We start from the raw sequence: 13,549 nt of genomic DNA, 5'->3' as shown, positions 1-13,549 counted from the left end.
CGATTTCGAAGAGTATTGAACCGTGGATGGCAGCGTGTTGTTTGCTATATGACCAAGAATCTAAGAAGCTGCAGAGCAGCGATCCGCTGACGTCGTCTTTGATCGATTCCCAAACTAACGAGTGGCCGGCTATGAATTACTGCGAGATTGAATTGGACGCTCAATTTAAAATGCTGAAGACAGAGGTCACGTTGATTTCTCTGGATCGGACGTGCGACGTACTTCCGAAAGGTGTTCCCAGCATGAGTTTGTCCCTGGGAGAGGTCAGTATGTACGGGCACCCATTTCTGAGCGAAGATCATCTGGGGGTTCGAGCAAAGGGAGACATTCAATGTTCTCGTTTGAAAGTATCCTACTTCACGACCAACGACTTGATGAAGAATCCGTTCTTGTCGCTCGATTTTGCGCGAGTGTTTATTTCTCCTGTCGCAACAATGATGCAGGGTGAGATATCTGCAGAGGTTGAGATGGAGGCAGAATGGATGGAAGTGAAATGGGCACCGGAAGTGCTGCATGCAATTGGTGGACTGTTAGAGCTGGGGATATTTACATTGGGACCGTTCCTGCACGAATCAAGACTCCCAGTGGCAGAAATTAACGCCGTGAATTCTGAATGCAGCGGGTGGAAGACAGCATCGTCCTTGAAAATCCCACAAATGCGGCAAATGTCGGATGTCGCACAAGATAGCGTATCTGCAGGCGAGGTGATTGCGTTCCGGTGCGCAGTAAAACGGCTATGTGTTACGTTCCCTTACCTGTACGATGGTCAACGTCATGTAGACTGTATTACAGTCGACACATTTGCTATGAGCTCCGAAGCAACCACTGGGCGACTTCGCATCTCCATAATAGACGCGAGGGCATTTCCTGGTCGGCGATCGTCAAGTGAGGCGCCTATGGCTCTTGCAAAGCCTTCTCATCAGCAAAATCCGTTTCGCCGAAAATCGTTTACATCTCGTGCATCGCGGGGTTATGCAGTGCGCTCAAAAGGCTCGTCCACTGGCGAGGTAGGAGATGATTCCGTCTTTTTTGTCGCTGATTGTTTTTCTCTTGAAGAGAATAAGGTGGCTGGAAGCTCGAAAACGGTTGTTGACCTCTTTGTGAACGGTGCTCGAATGGAATGGGATCTCTCAACGCAACTACGGATCATGGAACTCATCCGACAAATTACAATTTCATCCTGGGAAATGATCTATCGCGCTCGAAGTGCTTACGCCATGTATTGTACTCCGCCTGATGGCATATACAACCGTCTTCATGGTTTAAACCCACCTCTGGATGATCCAGACGAATGCTCGCGCTATGAAAGGCTATTTGCCGATCTGATTAGTGCGTCAGGTGATAAACTACATCGACTACATGCCACAAATATCTTAGTGCACGCAAGAATATGTGCCGAGATCGACGTACAAGTTTCTATTGGGGTTTTCGCCGGTGACGACTTACCCGAAGTGTGGCTTTTTGAGGATATTTTTCTGAAAGTGAACGACCTTGATATGGCTGAGGTAGGTGTTCTTCGAGTTCGACACACTGTAGACAAGCAAAGAGACTACGTGTTTGGTGAGTTTGAAGATATGCTGCGGAAGCGACTTTCGGCTTGCAAACGGTCGGCAGTGACTTTGGATCAGACCCTCATGGATGGCATATTAATTGATATCAGCAAGATACACGTACGCACAAGTCGCGAGTTTCAGCTACAATCTTACGCAGACACTGTTCAGCGCAGCTTTAACCCATTTACGGAAGCACTAGCTTCAGCAATGACATCCTATTGGCGTCCCCAACAAGAGCTATTCTACCAGTTCTTTTTGCGCACCCCCGTTGCTTCCCACCAGAAGGAGTTATGGCTGCGACTAGAAGACGTTGGCTTTGAGTGTCTTGGGAATCCACTGGAGAGCTGGCTTGAACAAATGTATCCCGTGTGGATGGAGGAGTTAGCTGAGCAAGAGCTGCGAGCGCACATGCTAGATGATCACGTTGCTACTCTTAAACTGACGAATGCTGAACTGCTTTGTGACGACTCATACCAAGAGATGAAGACACTACTGATAGAAAAAAATGCAAGGATGTATATTCAAAAAGTGAAGAAGCTGAGATCATTAGCACCCGAATCATCTGATGATTTCAGCGGATCCCTGGTCAGCCTAGGTGTTGGTCAAATCGACGTTGACGTTGCGTTTGAAGAGGATCTAACATCCTCGTGGACTGCTATACAAGAGCTGGATGAAGCCACAGATGCACTGGAAACCGCATTCAGGAAGGCAAACCGCGACTGGAAGTCATTCGCGCCAAATTGCCTTGTGTTCTTGGGTGTTCAAACCAAAATTATTGTTGCCGATTTGACGGTACGAATGAGGCGATTCCCTACGCCGCTAATGAGTTGTGGTTGCTTGAGCGTGGAAGGACAAGTGCTTTTGACAGCATATAGTAGTGGGTGTGGAGCAGTTTGCGGTGATATGCCTTTCAATCTCATGGCCGCTGCACGGTGCTGCATGAACCTCTCGATAGATGTCAGTAGTCCAGTTCTATATTTCAACCCTGGTTATCTGTACGCCCTGGATGAACTCGCAGAATTAGCATTGGGATTACTCCCGCTAGCGGTTCTAGATATCGATAAGCGCCATCGAACCTCTCTCGTAGACATTGTGCGAAGACTCGTTCATGGAAAAATTGTTATCTCGGTGAAGGATGCAGGCGTACGCCTCCTCTGTGCAGCAACATCTTTCGAGGCGGCAGATTACCTGGAAATTGTTGTGAACCGAATCCGTGCTGTGTATACGAACGGCTCGATAGATATTGATGTAACGCGGGTGACAGCCAAAATTGAGCCTGGGTCAGTGTCACACATCGCAGAGCTCAGCCACCTAAAGCTTCAAGTATGGTTTAAGTGGGGCTGTCTGGGTGATCCAACCATGCACTACGTTTACCCTATCGAGTTCATCGGAGCCGAAAACACGAGTGTTGCAGGTGAACGATTTGTGTTGCACCTTCCCAATCCAGTGGACGATTCATTCACAGACTCAAGCGCCAGAAATCCATTCCAAGCCTACCAAGCGACAAAATTATCTGTTTTCGTCAGCGGAAGGATTTGTCCAGTAGACCCAGAGAATGGTGATCCAAGCAACAATGACGGGTGGTCTAAGCGTGATATGGCTGCTCGTACTGCTGTCGTGCTCTACAGCAAGAATGTTGAGTGGCTAATTGCGTTTAGCCGTATGTATCAGAAGGTCCCGCTATACCCGCTACCACGGCGCCGAGATGACACTGGTATCAAACTCCACTTACCATCTTCAGATATGCTAAGCATCCTCGAGGGTGTGACAGTAGAAGACTTTGACTTGATCGGCCTGGACCTGGCACTATATGCAAGTGAAAAGCATCCAATGGGCGTACGTGCCTTTGTTGACGACAAAATCAGCTGTACTGGTGCTTTACTGAAGAGCACGCATGAGTTGTTTGGTGATACTGAAGATAATGGCTCTGAAATAAGTGGCGACAACAAAACAGTACGTCGGCTTTCGTTTGCCGTCGAAGATTCCTTATGGGTTGTTCACGACGTTAATGTGGATGCACAAGAAATCCAAGTGCGGGTATGCACACCAGAATCGGGGAGCAGAGGGGAATCGCTTGTGTCTGTGAAGCACATTTCGCTGATAGTCGGAGGCGGTACGGAGCGAGTCCCAACGCATGACAATGGTCTGATTAAGCCGCACAACCCTCCTCCGATGAAGCGTGCTATCAAGATTCAGCCCTTTTCACAACCCACAGCCGAGGTGAAAGAGCGACCAAAGCAGAGTATACTCGAGTACTTCGATATTCCTCATGAAAACCCTTTTAGCTATCGGGAATCCGACAGTGACGCTGAGACGGACTTTGACGTGTGTGATGCTGGGAGTCCCGTAGAGGAGGCTGAAGAGTGTCAACATGACGTGCTCGATGAATTTAGGCGGCATGGTTTCTTACTTGGGTTATTGTCAAAGGAAGTTCGAGTGACTGTCACAATGGTGGCTTTGGAGTCGCTAGTTGATATCGCGGACACTTGGATACAAGTAGTTGTTGCCAGTTTACCGGAACTGTTTAATGACACTGCAGAGGCTGCGGCATTACTCGAGAGAAAAGAAGATATACCCGTCGAGCCAGATACTATCCTAGAGGAAGCAGATCCTAGTCCAAAGAAGTTCACATCGTTAGCTCAAGACCCGAAGTTCAGTGGGATCAGTCTTCAAGGTGGTGCTGGCGCTCCCGTAAGCCGAGTTGACAGCTTCCGCTTTGAACCAACTCCTTATTCGAATGCAGACACCGTTCGGCCAATTAAAAGAAAATCTAGCATTGTCGCTAGCCTCTTGGAACCGCTTAGACACAAGGAAGAGTCTACGCCTCCCCGTCCTACCAGCTCAAAGTTGACCCACGCGTTTATTATGGTGAAGTTCGAAGACTGCCAGATAAGTATCCAAGACCAGCTACACAAAGGCTCGGTATTACTGGCCTTGAATGCAGGGACGCTGCAACACGCTACTTCATCTGATTCGAGCCATGACCGTATCGACTTGAACGTTGATGGCTTTCAGATTTTTACGGCACCGTTGGATGTTGACGTGAAGTCACATGCTATTTGGCTCAAAACGCTGGCGGATGGATCGTACTGCCCAAGCTCGTACGGTCTGCTCAAGCAGGTGATCGCTCCGATTCCCGCGCAAGTTACTGTTTGGATTGATCGAGAGAAAACGCTCGTGAAAAACCGAGTGAAGTTGGAGATACCATCCATTGAAGTACAGGTCAACCCAGCGTCGAAAGATATCATCGAGAAGCTAACGACTACTGTAACTGAGTTGATCAACGCAAAACTAGCCGCGCGAAAGGGTCTAGACTACTTGCATCTCCTTCACGGCTACTTGAGAGAAGCCAAGTATCAGGAACGTTCACTTCTCCAGCTTATCGCGTTGAAGAAACAGCTCAAATGGAAAATTGCTGCATTGCAGTGGCGACAAATGTGTGGTTGGGATTACCACATGAATGAGCGTGCAATGGCTGCTGTCTCCGCAGCAGAGAGTGCCAGGAATCTTTCGTTTGAGATCGAAACATCACCCCTCTTTCGTAGACGAAAACTATCTTCCGCTTCAATATCTTCAGCCACGACGAGCATCAGTATGATGGGCTCAACAGCTACTAATCGGTACGAGGATGAACAGTTTTCCGACGACTTGCAGCAAATGACACAGCAATACGAGTCGCTCTCGGAGTTAACGCGCTTCATGGCAAGCGAAATTCAAAAGCAGTTGAAACCAAGCCCACTACCCAACGTGGATTTGGAATTTGCCCTTGATCGCGCCTCCTTGACGCTCAGCGGTGAGAACGTTGATATCGTCCGGGCCCAAGTTGGCTCGCTTTGCTTCAAGATGCAGTTGTTTGAAGACCGCTCGGGGAAATTCGCGCTGACCCTGCAGGATCTATCGGCCAATAACCTCAGCCCAGGGACTCCCTATCCAGATCTACTGCTGCCAGCTTATTCTCGATCATGGGAAGGCGATGACATGTTCCTCCGCGTCGATGCTGAAATAGCGAAGCCCGTGGGAGGCATCACTGTCGTACAGCATTTCGAGGTGAACGTACATCCGATACAGGTTTGTATCACGCAGGAAGTGATCATGCAGTTGGTGACATTCTTCTCACCCTCGGACCGGGCAAATAGCACAAAGGAAGAGCAGCGCGAGGAAGTTAGATCTCAGTTCTTGCAGGCTCGAACGACCAATAGCTCCACCAGTGATGGACGTGTCGGCTCGGCCATTATAAAGGCAGTCAAGGTCGCTGGAAAAGCGGCTGCACACCCACTGAGTCTCGGACGCACCCACCGTATTGACAGCGACGAAGAGTTTCTGCCATCCAGTCGCAAAGCAAGAGGAGGAGCTCTCCACAACATACCAGAGGATCCGTCGCAGTGGATGGCGAAACTCGCCAATCTGTCGGAGCAGAACGAGCTGCACTTGTTCGCCTCGGCTAGCGAGGGAGAGCAGCACCAAACCGAGTCCACGGAGCGCGAGCTTAGCGAGATGAAAGACCGCGCCAAGAACAGCATCCTGTTCAAGCGCATTCGTCTGGGAGCTGTCGAGGTGGTGCTCACGTACAAGAACAAGAAGAGCAATGCTGGCAGTAGCAGCACGCCCCACCTGCACCTTCCCCACGCCACGCAGCCCCAAGCTTTGGAAGACATGCGCGGCTTTGAAGTCAAGACTCACGCGCTCGTGTACAGCGACAAAACGTGTTCCCCCATGGATCTGCTGCTGCGAATGCGACGCGACATTCTGCTGGACGTGCTCTCTCAGGTGGGCCGCAACTTCACCAACATCGGCAACTTCCTGCGTGATCAGTTCGATCCTTCGAGGTGGGCAGCGTTCGATGCGCTGGCACCGCTCAAGTCGCTGTCTACGACGGTGTCGTCACTGACTGCCAATTCGGGTGCAGTGGCGCCTCTAGCCGCCCAGTCAGAGCCTTCAACCACTGCAAAGGAGATAGCGACTCCGACCTCATTGCGACCGACGGAGCTGCTGCACGAGTGGCAATCCCACGACCTCCTGTCCGACTACGACGCCGACAGCTCGACGCCCAACACGCCCACATCAGCGGATGCAGTGCACCCCAAGCACGTGAAGACCAAGCGCTCACTGGCCAAGCTCTTCTCCAGGAAGAAATCCTCCAGTTCTCTGCCTCAGTAGCAGCCAAGTAACAAGATTTGGTCTCACTAACTACCATTAACAGCGTGCCAATACGTGGGCCTTGATGTCCGTCACGTAGCTCATACTGTAGCTGCCTCGTCGTCGCAGCTCCCGTCGGAAGGACGTGGCCTCCGGCTGCTTTTGTCTCGCCTTGCGTGCCTCCTGCGTCGCCACGTAGTGCAGCGGCAGCAGAATCCCCAGCACGTAGAGCGCCACCAGCAGCGCCACGAGCGCTGCCATGACCACCTAAAATTTGATCCATCGTCACAAATAAGACCTCACTTTAACACATAATGGACCAAAATTTGCGCGCACCTTGCGAGCAGTGGAGAGCGCACTGAGCTCGTCCAGTATCTGCGCCGCCAGCGGCAGCAGCGGCACGCGGCCCAGCATGAAGCCGCCGCCTAGCAGCGCCGCGTTGAAGAGCAGTGACCCCATTTTCGATCCAACAATTGACGATTTTGTGCACTATTCCGACTCATAGTTTTTATTTTGTGCATCATCCCTTATCGTAGTATTATGTGTATATATAGGTTTTATTTCAGCCAATGAGGGCGTGGCGTCGTCTCGGCCATTCATCCACCCGCCACCTTGTCGTAGCTCCTCACTTTTCAAACCGGAAGTTAAGACTCGCATCATGGCTCCTGCTACCCCGAAAGTGTACGTCGCCGTCTGAAGCTGGCGCTCCTTCCTCTGCTGCATCATGGAATATCTCCTGCGTCTCCGGCTCCTCGTCTGACGAGGGGCGACGCATGGATGGATCGTGAGAGTAAAGCGCTTGCGCTCTTCTCTTGAAATCGATACGGAGAGGTCCCTGCGGCCTCTCCAACGTCTCCCAATGTGCCTGCCAAGGCAGCATTCGTGGAGGATCGTGGTGTGTGTGGCAATCGCGTTTTGAGTCTCTTTAGACGCGTGCCACTCCACTGAAATCGAACTGTGACGGGTGTGTCGGGAGAAGCCTGCGGGTCTTCCCCCTCCCTCTATCAGAGACAGAGGAAGGAGGAGACCCAGCGCAGCCCCACCGATGCGTCATGCATCCCGTCCTAATCCTCTTGTGTCTCTGTATCCATTGCAACTCACAGTCTCGTCCCGGAGTCGATCCTCAAGAAGCGTCGCACGCTCGAGCAGGTGAAGGCCAAGCGCGTGGCTAAGGCCGCCGCTGACAAGGTCCACCGCAAGAAGGTCCGTCAGATCGCCTTCAAGAGCGCCGAGAAGTACGTCAAGGAGTACCGCCAGGTAAGAACCCCATTCGATGTTTTATGCAGATGTACGATCCATTGTATCTAACAATTGTACTATGGTCTTAAACTATCAGCTCGAGAAGCAGAGCGTGACTCTCCGTCGTCAGGCCAAGGCCACGGGCAACTTCTACGTGCCTGCTGAGGCCAAGTTCGCCTTTGTGATCCGTATCCGCGGTATCATTGGCGTGTCTCCCAAGGTCCGCAAGATCTTGCAGCTGCTGCGTCTGCGCCAGATCCAGAACGGCGTGTTCGTCAAGCTCAACAAGGCCACCATCAACATGCTGCGTCTGGTCGAGCCTTTCGTCACGTACGGCTCCCCCAACCTTAAGGTGACGCGCGAGCTCATCTACAAGCGCGGATTCGGCAAGGTCCGTGGCCAGCGCATCCCGCTGACGGACAACGCGGTGATTGAGAAGTCGCTGGGCCACGTGGGCATCATCTGTATCGAGGACCTGATCCACGAGATCTTCACGGTCGGTGAGCACTTCAAGCAGGCTGCCAACTTCCTGTGGCCCTTCCAGCTGTCGTCCCCCAACGGCGGCTACACCAAGAAGCTGCTGCACTTTGCTGAGGGCGGCGACGCTGGCAACCGCGGCGAGGAGATCCACAAGTTCATCAAGCAGTGCCTGTAAGGTGCTGGTTGGATGGTTTGTGAGAGATTTCTCCCAACGATTCGGTGTTTGGGCGTGCTCAGATGCTTTAACAACTCGGTTTGAAAGATAATGAAAAGGTCTTTTTGACTCACCAGCTGTGTAGTTTGTTTTGTGCCGCTAGGTCTGTACGGTGGACTGTGCGTTGCTGTTGCTTGTAGAGTTACTGCGTGGGCTTGGCTTGAGGCACAACGCGTCGCTGTCGAGACGGTGCAGCAAGAGGTGTGCCGAGTGAAAGTCCTAGACGAGGTGCACCCGCAGCTCCTGCGCCAGCCACGCTTTGAGCTCGTCGCGAGACGCACTTTTCGCAGATGCAGTTGCGCTGGTGGATGGCGATCTTCATGCGGCGCTTTGCCTCGGCTAGACTCAAGTAGTTTTCACGCATGTCGCTCAGCTGGTCGGCTGAACGCGCTGTCGCCCAGAGTCGCACCTCCGTCATCTCGTAGTCTTGCATGCGCCACCCGAGCAGCAGTTTGGACGGCTTCGACACGGTTTGGCTGCTGGGCGTCGTCTGGGACTCACCAACGCAGCGAGCATCGATGAAGAGCTTGAGTCCGACGCGCTGAGGTGACGACACATCGACGGTGAAGGCGACGTGGCGCCAGCCCTGGCTGCCTGTGTGCTCCAGTTTTTGCGTAGCTCGGACTTGCTGACTCCCGAACGTGAGCACCAAGAAGTCGTCCTCGTCGATGACCAGTTCCCAGTTCGCTGGACCAGATACGTCTCCGCCTTTGACGCCGTCGTCAAGGCTGTCAACACGCCGACGAGAGATCAACTGCTGACGCACGCCACCTGACAGAGATGCTGGGGCTTCCTCGCCGTTTTCAACTAGCTTTTGGAGCTGTTCGTACAGCTTGTAGTTCCGGATCCACACCTCGAACGTGAACTCGCGGCGATACGGGTCTTCGTCGAAGGTGGTGCCAACGTCAAGAGTGTTGCCTGGCCGAACAGGGCATTGAGCTCCCCATCCGCTTGGTGGCAGTGGCGCTGAAGACGTCTCGGACGAAGGAAAGCGCAGCGCGAACTCTTCAGGGATACGACCCGGTTCCCCACGATCAACCGGAGCAGTAGACTTGACCATATTCACTGCACCACCAAGAAGACGCAAGGTGTTCTCGCGTTTGGACGTGTCTAAGCACTCGATTCCATCAAGTGAGGCGGCTTCACCGCTAGCCTGCTTCTCAGCTGCGGTGGCTCCTTCTTCGAAGCGCCAGTAGGCCACCACGGCATCTTCCTCGTCTTGAAAGGGACCGATGGTCATTTTCGCGGTGGCTGCTGCTTCCGCTGCAGCTGGAACGGCTGCAGGCGTGAGGCCTGCATCAACACCAAGTAGCATTCCACTGACAGCGGACGCCTCCGCAGCAAAGATGGAGTAATTCAGTGGACGAGGCTCAGTCGTAGCTAGTCGTGCTTTGGCTGAGACGCCCAGCCATTCGCTTGCGTCCTCCGGAGCGAGGCGTTTCCAGGACAGCGAACCAGCACGTGTGGTGTCATTTGCACCATCGTCTCGCTTCGGCAGGTCATTGTTTGGAGCGACAGGCAATTTGAGGCGGTCGAGAGGAGCAACGCTGTTGAGCAGACGTCCACGACGCATGGGCTGTGTTAGGGTCTCGCAGCAGAGTATCGAGAACGGATCAGAAGCCTGCAGGTCTTGCTGGGTTTGCCCGATTGCAGCTTTTGCTATAGCACTCAAGGGCGGGTTGAGCTTGATCCAGGACTTCTGCAGCGAATCCAGCACCTCTGAGGATGCGGCGGCATTAAATTTGCGCAACATCGTCAGCAGAGCCTCGTCATCCCCAGACAGATCAAGACAGCGCATGGCCCAGTCGGATTGACCGATGCTTTCAAACACAGCAGCGAGCTGTCGGAAGCGTCGAGCGGTGGGTCCCGTTCTTGAAGGAAGTTTGGCAGCTCCGTCCGAGTCAATGGCAACCACGTACTCTTCCAACGCAGGGTCATGAGCGAGGAATACCCGCAAAAACTCTTCCCACCGATGGGAGTCCAGGAGTATCGAGCTCATAACTGCGCGAGACAGCAGAGACGTTCTGTTGTAATTTGAAGACGGAGCAGCGGGGAGAGCCCCTCCATCTGCAGCTCCTACCGCGGCAGACGATTTCTCGTGGGAGCTGATCAACGCTTTGAGCACCTTGAGCACTTTGTCTTTCCATCCGAACGCGTGGTATGCCGTTTCCAGCACAGCGTCCGAGATGGAGCACACGGGGCGATCGCTGTCGTCATTCATAAACGTAAACGCTACCATTTCACGTTCGAAGACGCGCCGAAGAGTGGCAGTTGGCTCCGCAAAGCCCAGCAAGAGCGGTTCACACAGCGCCACTGAATGTAGCGTTGCTCGGCTACTCAGCGTCAGTGGATTGGAGACGGCATAGCACAAGCGATCTCCACACAGAGACACAAGTTGAATGGTGGGTCGAGTGAAGCCCGGGCGGGTGTCAAGTTCGGTAGCTATGCTGCACAGGAGTCGACTCGTGTCGTTCCGAAGGTGATTCACTACGGGAGTGACGAAGCGCACCTGATTCCCTGTGGTGGCATACAACAACGTCTGGGATACCCACAGCAAGCTCTCAGGACTGCCCATGAGGTCGTTCTTGAAGTCGTAGACACGCAGCGCTCGAAGCTCAGGAGACAGCACTACAACACGCCGAGTTGTTGTGACAGCTAGCAGTAGGCGTTGCTGTGTGTCGTGGGGCCCAATCTGTGGACATGCAGACGAGTTCCATTGCGCGTCGACAATGCGCTCGTTCGATCCACACGTCCAAGACGACGAGTTCTCGACCGGTACAGATAGGTCCTCCGTGCTGAGCACTAGCTGCTCGTGACCTGTCGACCCGAGGAGATAGAGAAGCTTGCAAACGACAAGACTGCGAAAGGGTGAGCTGGTTGGTAGCTCCAGTGGCGTAGCGAAGATGCGCTGGACGGGCAGATTCAGCTTCACTCTTCTGTCAGTGCTGGGATCACGCGTCGTCATGAGATTGAGCACGTCGCCAGCTTTTGAAAGCACCAACAGCAGATATGCCGGAGATTTTAACGCGTCCACATTGGCAGTGGGTGGCATCATGGCAAAACATGCGTCTCGAGCGTCGTGCTGAAGTGCGCCGTCTTTCAACTCAATCGCTGGCAAGGAGGTGTGCGAGACCGCTCCACCTTCATCGTCCGGTTCAATGACGACGTCGCTCATTGCAGCATCCACCATCACATCCAGGTCAAGGACGGCAAATGAAAATGAGGACGGGCGTACACCGTTCGTGGCTGCGTCTTCACCTCTTTCTCGCAGTTTGATACACACGGCGGACTGATGACTATTGCCAAGCACTTGGAATGGCACAAGTGGAACGCCGCGCTCGCTTTTCCAATCGGGGAGTTGGTCACTGGATCCTGTCAATCGACCCGAGAGCTGCGAAAACCGCTGAAGCTTAAGCACTGGGTTGCCCTTGGCGCTGGTCTTGACGGCGATTTGCAGCTGTGACGAAGGTAAACCGGTTGGATAGTCGTGATACTGCGCCAATGTAAGCTGCGTCGTTGTACTCAAGGCAAGGACAGATTTGGGCTCCGATTCAGTAGTACTTGCTGGCGATTGATTCTGCTGAACGTCGATGAGGAAGAGTACGCGACGTTCTGCGGTGCTCGCATAGACCGCTAGTGAGTTTTGCCACAACGTGATATCGGTGGCCAGCACTACCGGAGCTTCGTTATCTTTTGGGCGTGTGTAGCGCCCACGAAGCGCTAACGAATTGGCGACTGGCCACCAATCGGTCATTGCACCTCCTCCGCTGTTGTTCCCTCCGGCGCCACCTCGAGGACTCGTGACCAAATTCCCTCCGTGGACTAGCTCCCACGCCGCGATAACATCAAGCCCATATTCACTTCTGGACGACCGCCAGTATGCCAACAGCACCGGTAGCTGCGCATGAATGGCCAGTGTCAAGGTTCCACTGATTCGAGAGAAGTCCATCGTGTGTGATGAAGCCCTGTGAAAACAAAGTACACGTCCGTTAGCTACATGTTGAGACTTTCCAACCCAACGAGGAGACTCACAGCGTGGTGGAGGCGACGCAAGTGTGAGCTTGGCCATTCATCGCGACTACATCAACACGTCGGTTCTGGTAACCCGCAGCAAGGAACAAGTTGCTGCTGCTCCCATTGGCGCCACACCCAGTGCATATTCCAATGGTAATTTCCACGACTGGAGACTGTACCAACTGCACGGCAAAGAGCGGAGTAGCGAAATCGGTCGTCTCCTGGCCCTTTCGGCCAGTGCTAGCGTCAACCTCATCCGACGAGATGCTCCAGACCTGAATGGTGCCGTCGTTGCATCCTGAACTTAGCAAACGATGCTCCGTCGAGTACGCTAACGAGACGACCGAACCACCGCGAAGAGCGCTCTTACGCAAGATTTCACGAGCAGGTCGTTGCGAGTCGACCCGCGTGACTCGAACGTTGTTGCTTCCTTCGGCATTGAAAAACAACCAACGATCGGCACAGAGCGACGTCGCAAGGGCCGTAACTCGACGGCTGCTGTGCACTTTGTCGACATCGGTAGTGGCTAGCAGCACTGCATCATCGAGGTCCCAAACTACCAGGAACCGCGACTGCAGCAGCCCCACGACGAAGTGAGACCCAGCGGGGAGGATCAGGTCCATGCTGCTCGTAGTCAGCAAGTCGAACGTGATGTGGCACAGAAGTGCTCCAGTGACCACGTCCAGCTCTTCCAACGTGTCCCCCTTGACGCACACGACGCTACCGCGACTCTGAGCAGGAACGGTTAGTGGGGAAGGCGACAACAGCTCAAAGAGGTCGTACCGGGTGAAACACGACGCGCTCAACGAATTGCTCGCCATTGGCGGCACCAGAAGTGGTCGGTCCATCGATCACCGCCAGTGGGTCTTTTCGAGGAGCCAGCACCACCATCGTGAATAAGCTCCAAGTGTGC

At 53.4% G+C, this 13,549-nt stretch overlaps 4 protein-coding genes across 4 annotated transcripts; 2 read left to right on the top strand and 2 right to left on the bottom strand.

Annotated features, from left to right (window-relative positions):
* Positions 1-3,725: 3,725 nt before the first annotated feature.
* Positions 3,726-6,710, top strand: KRP23_1101 (UPF0648 protein C3H5.09c; the record flags this gene model as incomplete). Its single annotated transcript, XM_067881326.1, has 1 exon — positions 3,726-6,710. One exon carries the CDS (start codon positions 3,726-3,728, stop codon positions 6,708-6,710), a length of 2,985 nt encoding a protein of 994 aa, XP_067751669.1.
* Positions 6,711-6,746: 36 nt separating this feature from the next.
* KRP23_1100 (uncharacterized protein) lies at positions 6,747-7,148 on the bottom strand (the record flags this gene model as incomplete). Its single annotated transcript, XM_067881315.1, has 2 exons — positions 6,747-6,956; positions 7,026-7,148. 2 exons carry the CDS (start codon positions 7,146-7,148, stop codon positions 6,747-6,749), a joined length of 333 nt encoding a protein of 110 aa, XP_067751668.1.
* A 199-nt stretch (positions 7,149-7,347) lies between these two features.
* KRP23_1099 (60S ribosomal protein L7) lies at positions 7,348-8,583 on the top strand (the record flags this gene model as incomplete). Its single annotated transcript, XM_067881304.1, has 3 exons — positions 7,348-7,370; positions 7,793-7,946; positions 8,026-8,583. The coding sequence occupies 3 exons, from the start codon at positions 7,348-7,350 to the stop codon at positions 8,581-8,583; spliced, it is 735 nt and encodes a 244-aa protein (XP_067751667.1).
* A 181-nt stretch (positions 8,584-8,764) lies between these two features.
* On the bottom strand, positions 8,765-13,527 carry KRP23_1098 (uncharacterized protein; the record flags this gene model as incomplete). Its single annotated transcript, XM_067881293.1, has 3 exons — positions 8,765-12,587; positions 12,655-13,367; positions 13,420-13,527. The coding sequence occupies 3 exons, from the start codon at positions 13,525-13,527 to the stop codon at positions 8,765-8,767; spliced, it is 4,644 nt and encodes a 1,547-aa protein (XP_067751666.1).
* Between the last annotated feature and the right edge of the window lie 22 nt (positions 13,528-13,549).

The sequence above is a fragment of the Phytophthora ramorum genome, assembly GCF_020800215.1.
Source record: "Phytophthora ramorum isolate Pr-102 chromosome Unknown Phyram_PR-102_s0001, whole genome shotgun sequence".
NCBI classification, from domain to species: domain Eukaryota; phylum Oomycota; class Peronosporomycetes; order Peronosporales; family Peronosporaceae; genus Phytophthora; species Phytophthora ramorum.
The sequence above is the reverse complement of the archived record's forward strand: the minus strand, read 5'-3'. Positions and strand labels throughout refer to the sequence as shown.